This window comes from Panicum virgatum, chromosome 2K (assembly GCF_016808335.1).
Source record: "Panicum virgatum strain AP13 chromosome 2K, P.virgatum_v5, whole genome shotgun sequence".
NCBI lineage: Eukaryota > Viridiplantae > Streptophyta > Magnoliopsida > Poales > Poaceae > Panicum > Panicum virgatum.
The window spans coordinates 67,296,031-67,311,561 of record NC_053137.1 but is presented as its reverse complement, the minus strand read 5'-3'; the positions used below and the strand labels follow the sequence as shown (position 1 = coordinate 67,311,561).

General features: G+C 49.8%; 3 protein-coding genes across 4 annotated transcripts; 1 reads left to right on the top strand and 2 right to left on the bottom strand.

Moving 5' to 3' along the window:
• Positions 1 to 2,547: 2,547 nt before the first annotated feature.
• On the top strand, positions 2,548 to 5,706 carry LOC120694832 (pentatricopeptide repeat-containing protein At3g18020-like). Of its 2 annotated transcripts, none has more exons than XM_039978126.1 (3): positions 2,548 to 5,065; positions 5,203 to 5,326; positions 5,435 to 5,706. In XM_039978126.1, exon 1 carries the CDS (start codon positions 2,658 to 2,660, stop codon positions 4,905 to 4,907), a length of 2,250 nt encoding a protein of 749 aa, XP_039834060.1. In that variant the 5' UTR covers positions 2,548 to 2,657; the 3' UTR covers positions 4,908 to 5,065; positions 5,203 to 5,326; positions 5,435 to 5,706. The 2 variants fall into 2 exon arrangements, with proteins under 2 accessions (XP_039834060.1, XP_039834059.1); XM_039978125.1 differs by having other exon boundaries at positions 5,428 to 5,706.
• Positions 5,585 to 6,899, bottom strand: LOC120694833 (60S ribosomal protein L22-2-like). The gene is made up of 2 exons (XM_039978127.1): positions 6,568 to 6,899; positions 5,585 to 5,890 (listed from the first exon to the last, which is right to left on the bottom strand). Exons 1-2 carry the CDS (start codon positions 6,813 to 6,815, stop codon positions 5,746 to 5,748), a joined length of 393 nt encoding a protein of 130 aa, XP_039834061.1. The 5' UTR covers positions 6,816 to 6,899; the 3' UTR covers positions 5,585 to 5,745.
• A 1,730-nt stretch (positions 6,900 to 8,629) lies between these two features.
• Positions 8,630 to 13,113, bottom strand: LOC120694831 (UDP-glucuronic acid decarboxylase 2-like). The gene is made up of 4 exons (XM_039978124.1): positions 12,074 to 13,113; positions 11,709 to 11,792; positions 10,799 to 10,873; positions 8,630 to 9,495 (listed from the first exon to the last, which is right to left on the bottom strand). Exons 1-4 carry the CDS (start codon positions 12,965 to 12,967, stop codon positions 9,193 to 9,195), a joined length of 1,356 nt encoding a protein of 451 aa, XP_039834058.1. The 5' UTR covers positions 12,968 to 13,113; the 3' UTR covers positions 8,630 to 9,192.
• Between the last annotated feature and the right edge of the window lie 2,418 nt (positions 13,114 to 15,531).

The following is a 15,531-nucleotide window of genomic DNA, read 5'->3' as shown; positions in this document are numbered from 1 at the left end:
AGAATGTTTCGAAACTTTTTGTTCATACCGAAATATTTAGTTTTGTTTTGGAAAATTTTCAAAAAGTTTTCCCGAACATTCAGATGTTTTCAAAAAAGGTGTTCTCGGAACATTCTGACTTGTTTAGTAGATTGTTTTCTTTTCAGAGTGTTCTAAAACTTTCATTATTGTTCTGAAATATTCAGATTTGTTTAGAAACATTTTAGATTATTCCAAAAATGTTTCAAATCCTCCAAAACATTGAAATGAGTGTCGTCACTTAAATTATTCCAGAACAATTTGGAATGTGAACATGTCAAATTTTTTCATAGATAGATTTGTTTCAAAACAATCAGATATGTTTTGCAAACATTTAAGTGTTCGGAAAACATTTCGACTTGTTTGGCAACATGTCCAGACTATTCTGTTTTCCAAAGTGTTCCGAAACTTTTAGTTTGTTTAGAAACATTCCAGAGTGTTCTGGAATATTTAAAATTTGTTTTGAAAAAAAAATTCAAATATTTGTTTTCGTAACATTTCAAAATTGTTCCGGAACAGTAAGACGTTTTTCAAAAGTGTTCCGAAACATTCTGATTTGTTTAGTAGATTGTCCTATTTTCAAAATGTTTCGAAACTTTCAATTTATACAGAAACATTCAGATTTGTTTTGGAAATATTTAAAAAAGTATTCCCGAACATTTAGATATTTTTTTAAAAAAGGTGTTCCTGAAACATTATAACTTGTTTAGTGGATTGTTTTGTTATCAGAATGTTCCGAAACATTCTAATTTGTTTGGAAACATTCCAGATTATTTCGAAAATATTTCAAATCCTCCAAAACATTCAAATGAGTGTCGTCATTCAAATTATTCCGGAACAATTTGGAATGTGATCATGTCAAATTTCATCATATATAGATTGTTTTCAAAACAAATTTGAAGGGAAATGAAATCTGATAAACATAAAAGAAATTTGTTTCAAAACAATTTTGGATTAACCCTTGAAGGCTTGCAGAAAATAAAAAGAATGAGAATCTGATAAACATAAAAGAAATTTGATGGGAAATGAAATCTGAATGAAAGGTATACCTTTGCAATTCATTTTAGATGGATCGATAGATGATTCATAATCATGTCCCATTTGATTACTGCATGTTGGGTGTGCTTGGACAATATGTATCATCAATATGGGCTGCTTGAATAATGGAGCAAGAATTTTGACAAGGCTGCTCAAATGGACTAGCAAAAACTCTTCCTTCATTAGGAGAATCAGTGAGATTATCAAGTAGCTGTTGTATCAAATATGTGATCAATATCATCAGTGTTGTTATCATTTTAAATGGAAGCATTCTCATTGACCACAACATTTTCACTCTGACAAAGGAATAGAAGAAGGACCTGATTCCTTACAAACTCGAGCATTTCTCTCAGATTCAGAGCAAACCTTCAGAGACTCATTGTGGGAAACAATCTCAACAGAAAAGCAGGGACAAGCAATTCGTAAAAACAGGACCGAAGTGATTAGCAAAGTTTGAATAAACTCTTTGACCTTTGTCAATAATACCAGCAGAAACATCATTCTTCAGGAAATTTCAATGCTTCTCTATCAATCCTTGAATACTGGGAATGATCTAGAAATAGTTTGGAGAAATTGAACTCAACTAAACAATAAAACTCGTGGAGGGTGGGGGACTATATAAATCAGACAAAATATCTTCCATACTACAGATCTAAATTAGACTGAACAAAAAGACATTAGCACAGAATATCTAAAACAAGGTACAAAAAGAATTAACCAAAGTAGAGCACTAGATTTGATACACTGAAAATCAATGAAAAGGAATGTAATGAATTCAAACATGGACAATTGAAAATTGACGAGGTAATGGATGTGGAATTCCATTAGCGGCAAAAATAAAAATGAATCCCAATTGACAAGGGCGGAAAAGGAAAAAAAACAAAATCTAAACATAGATGAAGGGATCCAGATGAAGTAGACTGCGAGGATATGGGCTAGCTAATACCTAAATGACTTCGATACTACAGTCTGAATGAAATGAAATAAAATCACTAGACTGCGTGGAAATGAAGAAGAGGGAATGCAGATACAAATCAGAGCTCAACAACAAGAAGAAGGATGACGAACGAACCTGCTAAGATGCTGCAAAGAGATCAACTACCAGCATGACAGAGAGGAAGAGATCCAAAATTGCCTGACGAGAAACCCTAGCAGGGGAAACGAGGAATGGAAATAGAGGATAGAGGAAGATGACGATTGGATTAAAATGGGCCGACCACGTTAATGGGCTGAGGCGGACGTGAAACGGAGGCGCCTTCTGCAATGGAAGCGCGTGCTGTACGCGATAAATAGAGGCCGCGGGCTGCTGGTGCTGGCAGTGGCAGAGGCCGTGTTGGCAACCTGGGCCATGCACTCCCTGACATGGCCGTAATCTTGCACCAGGATGGGCTCGATGTTTCCACTTGGGCTGTAACAGAGGAGAGCCCATCATTTTCGGCTTGGCCCACCAAGGCGCCAACCAAACTGCTTCTCTGACTTCAGCTGAGCGGCGGCTTCCGGTTCAGCGGCCTGCTCATCGGCCGGCGGCTAGCCGGCAACGCAACGTGGCACAGGCTCACAGCACGTTTGCTATGGCCGCCTCCGCCTAGGGGGCGTCGGTGATGGGTACCGCGGCGAATCCTCCACTGCTGCCCCTCCGACTGCACCACCAGCAGCCGGACCTGCTCCGCCTGCTGGACGAGCTCTGCTCTTCGGGCCGCGCTGCCGAGGCGCACCACCGCGCCTCTCTCCTCCTCCTCTCCACCGCGTCCCGCCTCGACGCGCGCGCCGCCAACGCCATCCTTCGCCGCCTCCTCCGCGCGCGGACGCCCCTCCTCACGCTCCGCCTCGTCCAGGCCGCCGCGATCGTCCCCTCGCTCCCCAACCACAACCGCCTCCTCGGCCTCCTCTGCCGCGCCGACCCGCCGCCGATCCCCGTCCTCCTCGCGCACCGCCTCCACCTCCGCATGCGCGTCCCTCCCAATGCCGCGTCCTACGCCGCGCTCCTCGACGGCTACGCGCGCGTCCCCGACCCCTGCGCCGCGCGCAAGCTGCTCGACGAAATGCCCCGGCGCGGGCTGCTCCCCAGCTCCCTCGCGCGCTCCTTCCTCGTCAAGGCGCTCCTCCGCGCCCGCGATGTTGATGCCGCCATCGACCTCGTCCACAACCATCTCTGGCCGACCACGGATGCCCATCAACTTCCCGAGGACCAGGAGGTTACCAACGCCGCCTTCGCCAACCTCGTGCAGTGCATGTGCGCCGAGGGGTTCTTCCACGTCGTCTTCCGGATCGCCGAGGAGATGCCGCAGAGGCGGTGCCGCGTGCCTGATGAGTTCGCCTACGCGCAGATGATCGACTCGTTATGCCGATCAGGGCAGCACCATGGCGCGTCCAGGATAGTGTACATCATGAGGAAGAGGGGTTTGTGCCCGAGCGCAGTCTCCTACAACTGTATTGTTCACGGGCTGTGCACCAGCCCAAAGCCTGGGGCGTGCCTGCGGGCGCACCAGCTGGTGATGGAAGGCACGTCTTTCGGGTATCACCCGAGGGAGGTGACATACAAGGTGCTTGTGGACGAGCTGTGCCGGGAGAATGAGCTCGCCAAGGCCAAGGATGTCCTGGGGCTGATGCTACAGCCCACCGGTCAGGGTCGCCAGGATGAGGGTGGAGATGCTGGCGACGAGACCAGGACGAGGATATACAATGTGTTTCTCGGAGCCCTGCGTGCCGTGGACAACCAAAGTGAGCAACTCGGCGTGCTTGTATCCATGCTGCAGGCTGGATGCAAGCCGGATGTGATCACCATGAACACCGTCATCCATGGCTTTTGCAAATCTGGGAGGGCCCAGGAGGCTAGGAGGATCTTCGACGACATGCTCAGCGGAAAGTTTTGTGCTCCTGATGTTGTTACATTCACCACACTCATATCTGGATACCTCGATGCAGGTGATCATGCAGAAGCCCTCGATGTGCTGCACACTTTGATGCCTAGGCGCCGGTGCTCCCCTACTGTTATCACTTACAATTGTGTCCTCAAGGGACTGTTTGGCCTCGGGCAAGTTGATACAGCAATGCAGGTGCTTGAGGAAATGAATGCCAATAACGTTGCAGCCGATTCTGTGACTTATACTGTGGTGATCAAAGGGCTCTGTGATGTGGGGCAGCTCGAGAAGACAAAGGAATTCTGGGACAACGTCATCTGGCCATCAGGTATACATGATGATTATGTGTACAGCTCAATCTTCAGAGGTCTCTGCAAACAGAGGAAACTGGAGCAGGCATGCGATTTCTTATACGAATTGGTGGATTGTGGGGTTGCTCCCAGTATAGTGTGCTACAACATACTCATAGACGCTGCCTGCAAGCAGGGATTGAAGAAGCTAGCATACCAATTAGTCAAGGAGATGAAAAGAAATGGCCTAGCACCGGATGCTGTAACTTGGAGGATTCTTGGCAAATTGCATCACTATGAAGAGGAAGAACAAGAGGAGCACCAGCTCCCGACAGCTGATGTGGGCCGAAGTTCCGCAGATGACAGATTGGAGTCTCTTGTCTTGACTAAAGAGATGCCTTTGCGTCCACCTTTGTCGTCATCCGAAAACATCTATGATGTTAATGATAGCACGGATGAGGCTGAGGAAGAGATTGGTTATTCAGCAGATATGGCTAATAATAACAAAGCTGAGGCCGAGGTTGGATACTCAACAGAAGTGACTGGGGAGGAATCACCAGATAATACTGATCCAACAAGGGGAACAGCAATTGACAAGGGTGATATAACTTGGGGAGATGGCCTTAAGAAGCAAGATAAACAACATATAATAAGAGAACCACTTTCTAGAGTGGCTAAAAGGGTGTTTGGGATACTGTAGAACAGGTGTTGCTTGTAGTCCTCCCTGAAGACAGTTTTGAGGGCACAGTTCAACAAACTGAAACTCTTCGGTTAGATTGTGCTGACAACTGCAAGTCGGCACACAACTCTGTGTTAGTGAAGAATTTGTGTGATTGGAAACTAAAATTTCCAGAAAAGGTTACCTTTAGTACAGCCTGATTTGCTCTTTCTAGTCTTCAGATGTAATGTGATGTCTATATATACCTGGTATTTTTGAAAACTATTATATACCTGGTATTGATTCAAGGTTTCTGCCTTTTGTCGTCCATTTCCAGAACTCATTCAATGCACTCATGGTACCGGCTGTCACCGTGAAGAATGAGTACAAGAATTTGCGCAACTGGAATGCGTGGAGCATACAAAATATTTTGGCAGACTTGTGCATTCCATCCATATCAGGTTTTTATCCTTCTAATGATAATTTTAATTCCGCATGTTCATAACTTGTCACGACAACCTTTTCGATTAGACAAATACTGATTTTTACCCCTCAACAATAGAATCCAGATAAGCAGTTGGGAGGCAAGCAGAATAAGTACCGCCGGTAATTTCCACACCAGAGCAATATAAACTGTATCAACTTAGGCGTCAACCAGAGTACAAGCGAGAAGTTGAGACATTTCTCAGTTGACAACTTAAATTTGCATGGACCAAGAGTAGGCAGGCACTCAGAAATTGAGGCGACCAAATGTAAGGATTCTTCAAATTAACCATCCAAAGTTCACCACAGCATAACATGTGAAGATAGGTGCAAATGACTACAGGTACAAGCATCAAAATTCAACAAGTTCAAAACTAAGATATAAGTGGAGTGCACTCTAATCTTCCTCCTCGCCCTCATTCTCGGCAATGTTGAAATACCGGAGCTCATAGATGCTGCGGTCCTTGTTGGCTGCAATCACACGCAGCCAATCCCGCACGTTATGCTTCTTCAAGTACTTCTTGGTCAAATATTTCAGGTACCTGATAAAAATGGAGAATGGTTCAATCAGATTAAACCTAACTAATTGCAACCATTAATTATCATGCTAGCTGCTTAAAGACAGCACGCAACTGATAACAGAATTAAACTGATCTTCCCATCAAGTGTTTGCTTGAGTTCAGGTTAAGTAGATGCAAGACAAAAGGACCTATATTACAAGTCGACCAAAGGATTGAAAATATGGCTGAGCATAGTGTTCCAAGCATCCACAATAATAATGGTAGCATGTTAATCACATGCCAACCGCTATGCTATGGCTGTTGACACTGCACAAATCCACCTTTCACTACACAAAAATGCTAAAACTACCGAAGCCACTGCTGTTTGAATTCTAAACTACACAGGATCAAAATAGAGTACACTATAAGCACTGAATGTCTGCGGCCACCGGCCATTGACGAATTCACATGTACAGTAAGCCTAGTAACTGTCACACATGTATCTTTTCCACTCCGAAAAAAATCACAACTAATAATAGCTGGGTTAATTGAATCACATAACTGAAAATGGACCAATCCAATCTCCTACATAGTAGCGACCATGCAATATCATGAACACGCAGAACAGAAACTACACAGATCTACACACAGATAATGACGACCTGAGTAACAAATGGTAACAGTAAGCAACCACCGCGAAGCAGCAGGGCGTCGCATACCTCTTGGAGAAGGGCCCGTCGGAGGTGACGGAGACCTTGGTCTTCTCGCGGGAGACGGTGACGGAGTCGCCGAGGCTCCCGGCCTTGCCGCCGGCGACCTTGATGCGCTCCTGCAGGAACTTCTCGAGCGAGGCGATCTCCATGATCTTGTCCTCGACGGGCTTGGTGCAGTCGATCGTGAAGGTGACCGACCCCTTCTTCTTGCCCGCGGCCGCGCCGCCCTTGGCCGTCACCACGCCGCGCGCCATCTCCCCTTCCCTCCGCTGGTGCTCGGGTGAGTCGTGAGGTGTGGCGGCTAGGGTTTTCCGAGACGAGAGGAGGGGCTGATGCGGCTGGTGACATATATATCGGCCACGTGGGCTGCCATTCGAGAGCCGCGAGTTGGCGGGCCGGTTTATTTGAGCCGAGTGATTTGGTTTGGTTGGGCTGAACTAGACCGAGGTTTGCGCTGGGCCGTTGGCGTTGGGTTCAGATGACCCACGTTGTTGGGCCTAATAAGTCTTTTTTTTTGAGAGAGAGAGAGGGGGGTTGGGCTTGGTCGGTAATGGTTCCGCTGAGTTCAACTTTGGACTGAATCCGTTTTTCCTCATAGACCACAAAACCGGTTATTTTGACTCCTCAAACTTCCTAAAATGTTCGTGCAACCTCCTTTGAGCGGTTTCAGGGTGACGTGGCAGCGGTTTTCTCTTTTTCTTTTATATTTATTTTGACTGAATCTTTGAAAAATCATATTAAATTACAAAAAAATCATAAAATAGAAAATCCAATTTTGTTAGACTCCACATGAGTAGATATACACAGTGAACATATTATATGGTATACTTTAGTATAAATTTTTTTCTGTAATTTTATATATATACTTTTCTATAATTAATTTATAGATACAGTTTCCGTTGTCTAATTATGGTAAAAAATTTATAGTAGGCTAATCATTATATGGTGGAGCTATAGTAAAAATATTATAATTATGGGATCATGTATGACTGAGATAGATTTATCTAGTTTATCTATTGATTCGTCTAAATTTATCTAAGTTTATATAGATAAATCTATATCTCAGTCATACATGATCCTATAATCATAACATTTTAATACAGCTCCACCATATAATGATTATCCCACCATAAAAATTTCACCATAATTAGACAACGGAACTGTATCTATAAATTAATTACAGAAATATATATATATATATATATATATATATATATATATATATATATATATATATATAATTACAGCAAAAAATTTATACTAAAGTATACTATATAATATGTTCACTGCATAGATCTACTCATATGGAGTCCAACAAAATTGGATTTTCTATTTTATGATTTTTTTATAATTTAATATGATTTTTCAAAGATTCAGTAAAAATAAATATAAAAGAAAAAGAGAAAACCGCTGCCACGTCACCCTGAAACCGCTCAAAGGAGGTCGCGCGAACGGTTTCGGAAGTTCGAAAAGTCTAAATAACCGGTTTTGTGGTCTAGGGAGGAAAAACGAATTCGGTCCAAAGTTGAGGGAGGCGGAAAGTACTCTTTCCTTAACGGATTGAAATGGCCCACTGGACTAACATTTCTGCCTCTCTCTTTTTCATTTTTTGGGTCTCAAGGAAGATTTTTAGAGGATTTTTTGTTTCAGGGAAGATATCAAGGAGCCTAAATATGTGCTGTCCATTGCTTATATTTATTCTCAAAAAGCAAAATAAATGGTAGCTTTTTCAATTTTTGGAACTTTTCTCTAGCACTATCCTGCTACCTTAGCAAATTCTGAAGTATACGGCTGCTTTTGTGAGCAAACCTTGAAGCGAATTGACAGTGTGTGCAAAAGAAATTTTAAGTTGCACAGCTGAAACAGTCTAATGTTATTTTGCTGAAGGCGAAGGACGGATTACAGTTCTGGCACCATCTGTTTAATTTGAGGGACACTTCCATAATGTACAGCACTTTGCTTATCAGAAACTGCCACTATCTGAAATTCTCTCCAATTGTGTACATTCTGCAGTCAACAGCAGAAAAACAAATGCAGGGTGCTACGGAATAAATAGAGAGATCAGAGATTTAGCAGGACAAAATAGTGAGTGTGCATGTGTATTCTGCATCCACAGGTGGTGTTGTTAATGCAGAATCATCGTCATCGTCAGAGACACGGGACAGGGGCTAAGAAGATCACAAGATACATTTCTTCCAAGAAAAAAGAAAAAACACATGAAAAATCAAGAAAAAATGAACTCGCGGCTACTACCAATAAAAGGGACTAAAAATTAAAGAACATGAAGGTCGGCGGCATACCCTCCTGGTGCATGCTGGCAATGGCTCATCATGGGTTCTAGCAGCAGCAGCAGATGCAGCATGCATGTACCAGCAGCTACATGTATCCTTGATCTGTATGATGCTTAATTTTGCAGCAGATCCTAGTTAACTATCCTACACACATGTATCGATCGATCACCATCCTTGGTTGCTTCAATTCCGGCCGGTCACGGTCTCACGGATCGGGTTCCCAGTATCATATCTTTGCCGGCCTTCATCAAACTTTGTCATTCTCTCCTAGCTATACGTACGACTGAAACGAGCGAGAAACGAACAGTAGCGAGGCAGCTAGCAGCTGGATCATTGATCGTCAGTTGTCGCCGGCGTCCTTCTGGTCGCCGAAGATGCGGTTGCGGAAGTCCTGGACCATGAGCGGGAGGCCGTTCTTGAGCGAGATCTTGGGCTCCCAGCCGAGCAGCTCCTTGGCGCGGCTGATGTCGGGCTTGCGCTTGTGCGGGTCGTCGGCGGTGTTGGGGCGGAACTCGATGCGCGCGTTGGGGTCGATGGTGTCCTGCACCACCTTGGCCAGCTCCAGCATGGTGAACTCGCCGGGGTTCCCGAGGTTGAAGGGCCCCACGTGATCGCCCTCCATCAGCTTCATCAGGCCCTCCACCTGCATAACAAATTATAGCAATGCATATAATTATATTTATTTTGCACCAGTACAATCTGGCCCGCGACCACGTTGAGTTAGTTCAGCGATGGATCGGAGGACGTGCCACAAACAGTACGTGCCAGACAGAACGACAGTGACGACTCGCTGGCAAGCTAGCTCACAGCTCCATGTCAAACAGTCTGGAAAGCAAGTGAGGTAGCAGCAGCAGTAGCACCTACACTGCCTAGCTGCGTGTACTGCGCCAAGAGGATCGGAACGTATGCATATCCAATTAATATTCTGCGCAGCAGGAACTACTCCGTACGTGCATGTGTCTTGTGCTCACTGTTCAGCCGTGGCGGAGCTTGATGTGTGATTTCAGAAAAATGAGGGGGCAGCTTTTAGCTACAGTAATAAACAGTGTTAAAATCACTGTTCATCCAGTGCAAAAATTGCAAAGCCAGGGGCCATGGCCCCTCTGGCCATTGAGAAGCTCCGCCAGTGCTGTTCAGTACTCCTCTCACATAGACAAATGTGCATGCATACACACTCTGTAAGGGCAAGGCAGCTTTGTAGGTAAGCACTGGGGACTAGTAGTTGCTTTGCGTTGAAGCAGCAGGAAGCAAGGAGTACGAGGGACCAGGCTAGTAGGCCGGAGACTGTATAGGAGGAGGACTACTATGCAGTGATGCTGCTGTTGTACAGCTGCTGCAGCATTTAGTGGCAGTGAGGCCCAGCAGGCCCAACTAACTAACAGAGCCGACGAACGGGTCCGTATCAACAAGGCTTTTCCTCCTCTTCTCCTTTCTTTCCTAGTGTCCGTCCGTCCTTCCGGGTGGTCCAGAACACACCCATCAATTTCAATCGGCACGAAAAGCTTGTTTCTCATAAAAAAGAAAAAAGAAGATCGCGTGCCGTTGGGAGCACGGATCCGTAACAGCAACCGCAGCCAAGCAGCAGTTTAATTCAGTGCACGCAGAGGTAACCGCGTCGTCTCTGAATACGCCAAGGGCTCTGGTTGCTGCTGTGTATCTTGCAGTTAAGTTGCAGGGTTCCACTCCGTATTTATATTACTGATGCTCGCGGGGCAGTAAACAATGGGAATGGCTCTTCATTCGCAGAATTGCATCTCAAGCAACGGCGCATGCAGCACACGCGAGCGACGGAGCCAATGCCGATGCAGCAGCGGGCTGTATGCGTTTGCTTGCACACGCGAACTAACGGAGCCGGCCTGCTGCCAATAGGCTAGGCTCGCTTGCCTGCTTTGGCGCAAGCTGCTAGCTAGTAGCGTGCAGTGATGAGGCTGAGAGCGAGAGCTTACCAGATCGGAGACGTACTGGAAGCTCCTCGTCTGCTTGCCGTCGCCGTACACCGTCAGGGGCTCCTTCCTCAGCGCCTGCAAACACATGACCAATAAATATATAATCCGAAAACAAACAAACCAGCCAGCCAGCCAGCAGCGGTTAGTTGCAGTGTCGTCAAGGCAGGCAGGCAGGCAGCAACAACATGTACAAAGCTAGGCCAATCAGCAATCAGCCAATGCAATTGCTCATCACCATCTATCACCTCTCTCGCTCGTTTCCTATGTAGTATCTTGCCCGCACCTGTACTGTGCTCGCTTCCTTTGCCGTGTGCATCCGGTTAGCTAGGTGCGGGCATCTGGTTCTGATGTGTGTGCAGCTCCCAACTGGACCAAACTCCATTCGATCCATCGTTTCTCCCTCTCCGTGGACCGTGTGTGTATCATTATCAATCAGGTCCTGTCTATGTCTAGCTTTGCATCGGACATCCGTGAGTGGGGGGACTCGTGTCAGCTTTCAACTGAAAGCAAGTTGTGTGTGGACTGGACGGACATTGACGGCTACGTGATGAAAAGACTTGGTGTTGAATTAGCAAACTGCAGTGCATGTTGTGCTTAATAATACATAATTAGATCGACGACTTTACCAAATTGTTAAATCTCATGTACGTACTCTCGGAGTCGGACACCATGAGAAGTCGGTTGTACTACAAGCAAAGTGGACTCATCTATATACAATCTTCTCAAACTTAACATTGGGGGTGGATCTAGATCTGGAATTAATGATTGCTAGTGGTGGCCTGGTTAGAATAAAAATAGGAAAGGTTTTTCCTAGTAAGACTAGCAGCTCCCTCAGGGTCGGGCAATGCAAAAGCAGGTATAGATCGCGGCAGTGCAACGTGAGGAAGCGGTTTGTTTCTTGATTTGTTACCTGAGCGACGAAGTTGCTGACGACGCGGCCGTCGTCGATGCACATGCGCGGCCCGTAGGTGTTGAAGATCCGAGCGATCCGAACCTGCATGTGCATGCCCAGCAAAAGCCTAATTAGATTAATTTAATCAAACCTAGCAACTCGCATGCATCGGATAAATATAATACTCGATCACGGCTAGCTAGACCTCGTCCCAGGCCCAGAGTCTATATATATGTAATCTTTTTTTTTAAAAAAACAAAACCTAGAGTTAGACTCTAGCAGTAGTACTAAATTTTAAGTGCACACTGCACAGTAAAACAAAAAACTGTGGATGAGTGCAGAATGATTAAAGCGTCGTCCTTGACCGGCGCGCATACACGAACCTCGAGGTTGGCGCCGCGGTGGTAGTCCATGGTGAGCGTCTCCGCCGTCCGCTTGCCCTCGTCGTAGCAGCTGCGCACGCCGATGGGGTTGACGTTCCCCCAGTAGGTCTCCACCTGCGGGTGCTGCAGCGGGTCGCCGTACACCTCGCTGGTGCTGGTGAGCAGGAAGCGGGCGCCCACGCGCTTGGCCAGGCCCAGCATGTTGAGCGTGCCCACCACGTTGGTCTTGATCGTCTTCACCGGGTTGTGCTTGTAGTGCACGGGCGACGCCGGGCACGCCAGGTGGTAGATCTGGTCCACCTCCAGCAGGATCGGCTCCACCACGTCGTGCCGGATCATCTCGAACCGCGGGTTCCCGCCGTGGTGGAGCACGTTCTCCTTGCGCCCCGTGAACAGGTTGTCCACCACGATCACACTGTCGCCGCGCGCCAGCAGGCGGTCCACCAGGTGGCTGCCCACGAACCCGGCGCCGCCGGTCACAACCACGCGGAGGCCCTTGCGCTTCAGGCCAAGAGGAACGCGCGCGGCGGAGCGGACGCCGCCCTCCAACGTCCTGCTGCTGCTGTACTGCCACGCCGCCAGGCCCACCGCCGCGAGGTGCGCCGCGCTGCCGCCGCTCGACGCCGCGCCCGCAGGAGGTGAGCCGGAGGGCGCCAGCAGGAGGAAGACGAGCGAGGCCAGCGCCATGCCGAGGAGCGCGAACACCAGGCGCTGCTCGCCCAGCACGTACCGCACCCACGGCAGCGGCGGCGGCGGCTTTTTGTTGGCCGCCGACGAGTAGTAGTACCCGGCGGCTGCTGCTTCCTCCTGATCCTCCGCCACCGCCGCCTGCTGCCCGCGGTAGATCAGCTCCGAGGAGCCCGCCGCGCCGGGCATGGACGACGACGGCATCATGGCCGGCCGCGCGCGGCTCCCCCTCCTGCCTCCCTCCTCCTCCTCTCTGTGGGCTGTGGCGGAGCGATCGATCCGATGCCAATGCGGTGGCGACCGAGGCGCGCGGCTCGCTTTGCGTGGGGAGAGCCAGTCGTGGCGAGGCCACATACTACTTGACTTATTTGAGGAAGGAGGCGCGGGAGGATCCGGTAGGTGGTGGGCTCGCGGGCGGACGCGTGGGCCGTGCCGCGCCATCGGGCCGCCCACGTGGACCCATGATTGGCGCCTGCCCCAGCAGCTCGACCCTCGATGTCGGCGAATTTGCGGACCCTGCCACTACTAGTACTACTGTGTCGTGGTGCCCACCGTGCCAGTGGCCCCAGTTGTACCTCTACTAATTTTAGTGGTTTACTAGCAACCAAACACTCTATCTACGTGCTTAGACTAACTCCAGTGGAGTGACTAAATGGGCTTCCATATGAAAATTTAGTCAGTGGACATCAAAAATAAATCTCCAGCAGGAGGAGCAAATGGGCTTCTATTTTGGCAGGACTTCCAAATTTCTCCCCCACCCCCCAATTAGTGGCCCTTTTATTTGTGCTGCCAAATGTGGACCCCACCATTTTCTCTTTTTTTTTTATTTCCTTGATTCCTCAATCCCAATCCCTTTCGGCGGCTGCGGTGGCCGCGGAGCAGAGGCAGCGCACGGAGGCCGCGAGCGGCGGCGGCGCGCGTCGCGCGGTGGCCGCGGGGCAGTGGCGAGCGCGCGTGGAGGTCGCGGAGCGGCGGCGGCCGTGGGGCAGTGGCGAGCGCGCGTGGAGGTCGCGGAGGCAGCACGCGGAGGAACGGCGGCGGCGTGCGTCCCGGCATGCGCGGGAGGAGCAGCGACGCCCAGTCCGCCTGCTGCGGCACCGGCGAGGCCGAGCTCGCGGCTGCCGTTCGCCTCGCCGCCATGGCGCGCCGCCGGTGCGGATCCGGGCGCCCCGGCCATGGATCCGTAGCCCCGCCGCCGGTGGTCGTGGCCGCGGCTTTGCTCCGCCCGCCCCGCCGCGGCCCAGCTTCGGGCGCTGGGGAGGGTGGGGATGGGGACGCCGGCGAGGAAGGGTAGGGAGGGCGCGCGCGCGCCGGTGAGGGAGGGGATGGGGCGCCGCCGCCCCGTCGTGGCCTGTCGCGGTGACGCGCTCCTCCCGGACAGCCTCCGCCGCCGCCGCGGCGCTTCTCCTGGCCGCGCTGCTGCCGGTGCTCCGCATTGGGCCGGCGCCGCCACGGACTCCGAGTGCCGGGTGCTGCTAGACATCAAGGCCGTCATCACCGCGGACCCGACCGGGGGTGCTCGTGACGTGGATGCCGTCGGGGGACCCCTGCACCTTCATCAAGGGCGTGTCGCGGGCGCCGGAGTACGCGCCGGCGAGGCGGCGGGCACAGGACGCGCTCGTGCGCGACCTCCTCACCACGCACGGCGGTGACGGGTCGAGGGCCGTGGAGGCGAGGCCGAGGTGGTCAGCCTCTGCTCCGAGTTCCTCAGCGGCTTGACGGACTCGACGGTGACCCTGCTGGAGTGGATCATGGCCGAGCTGGTCAACCACTTGGACGCGTAGGCCAAGGTGTACGAGGAGGTCAGATCCAAGTCAGAGCCCAACGAAGGCGACCTCTAGGAGATGCCCTACCTCAAGACCGTCGTGCTGGAGGGCCTGCGGCTGCACCCACCGGGCCACTCCCTCCTCCCGCACGGTGTGCGGAGCGACGCCGACATCGGCGGCTACCGGATGCCCAGGGTCGCGGAGGTCAACTTCCTGGTCGCCGAGTTCGGCCGCGACGGGGCGGCATGGACCGCGCCGCTGGAGTTCCGGCCGGGGCGGTTCCTAGACGGCGGCGAGGGCTGCGACGTGGACATCACCGGGAGCAGGGAGATCAAGATGATGCCTTTCGGTGGCGGCGCGGCAGCACGGGCGGTGCGGGAAAGGGCACGGGCGAGTGGGAGAGGTTGGTGGGGTGCTGAGGGAATGACAGGTGGGGCCCAACTGTCAGTTGAAAAAATGGAAGCCCAATTTACTCGGTCTGCTGGAGTGGAGGTCCATATTTGGGTGAGTAAAATTTAGAAGTGGACTTCTAAATAGACTTTTGCTCACCCAAATTTAGCAGCCCCCACTGGAGTTGCTCTTAGTTTAGATAGTATTGGAAGGATCGAGTAGTATCTCTTTTCCCTTTTTTGATGAGCAGCCGTGTTGGCATGTGACTTGTATTAACAGTGTTCGTTTTCAACAAATTAAAGCCAAGTTTTTTTTTCATCAACTGAGACCGCAGCTGAGCGGTTGCATCGCATTAATCTGGAGGATTGGAGGCTTGGATCGGAGGAAGGGGCTCGTCGATTGATCGAGGAGATCGTCGTGGGCAGGACACGATCGAGATAATTCGTTAATAGCAAGGGGCAAAAGAAATCTCTCTCTATGGCTATGCTTGCAGTATGTTTGACAAGTACATTTCGAATGGTAGTACGATTTTCTGAAGATTAATTGGCAACATTGAACTGCCACTCCATCTCTACTACTAGGTGGTCCACCGATTATTCGAATGCTTGGCGACCT

Bases quoted from the DNA above. Each gene is read 5' to 3' on its own strand.
- LOC120694832 (XM_039978126.1), top strand. From the start codon at position 2,658: ATGGGTACCGCGGCGAATCCTCCACTGCTGCCCCTCCGACTGCACCAC.
- LOC120694833 (XM_039978127.1), bottom strand. From the start codon at position 6,815: ATGGCGCGCGGCGTGGTGACGGCCAAGGGCGGCGCGGCCGCGGGCAAG. The intron at 5,891-6,567 runs GTATGCGACGCC...CATTTTTATCAG, and splicing joins GACGGGCCCTTCTCCAAGAG to GTACCTGAAATATTTGACCA.
- LOC120694831 (XM_039978124.1), bottom strand. From the start codon at position 12,967: ATGATGCCGTCGTCGTCCATGCCCGGCGCGGCGGGCTCCTCGGAGCTG. The intron at 11,793-12,073 runs GTTCGTGTATGC...ATGCACATGCAG, and splicing joins ACCGCGGCGCCAACCTCGAG to GTTCGGATCGCTCGGATCTT. The intron at 10,874-11,708 runs GTAACAAATCAA...ATGTGTTTGCAG, and splicing joins TCAGCAACTTCGTCGCTCAG to GCGCTGAGGAAGGAGCCCCT.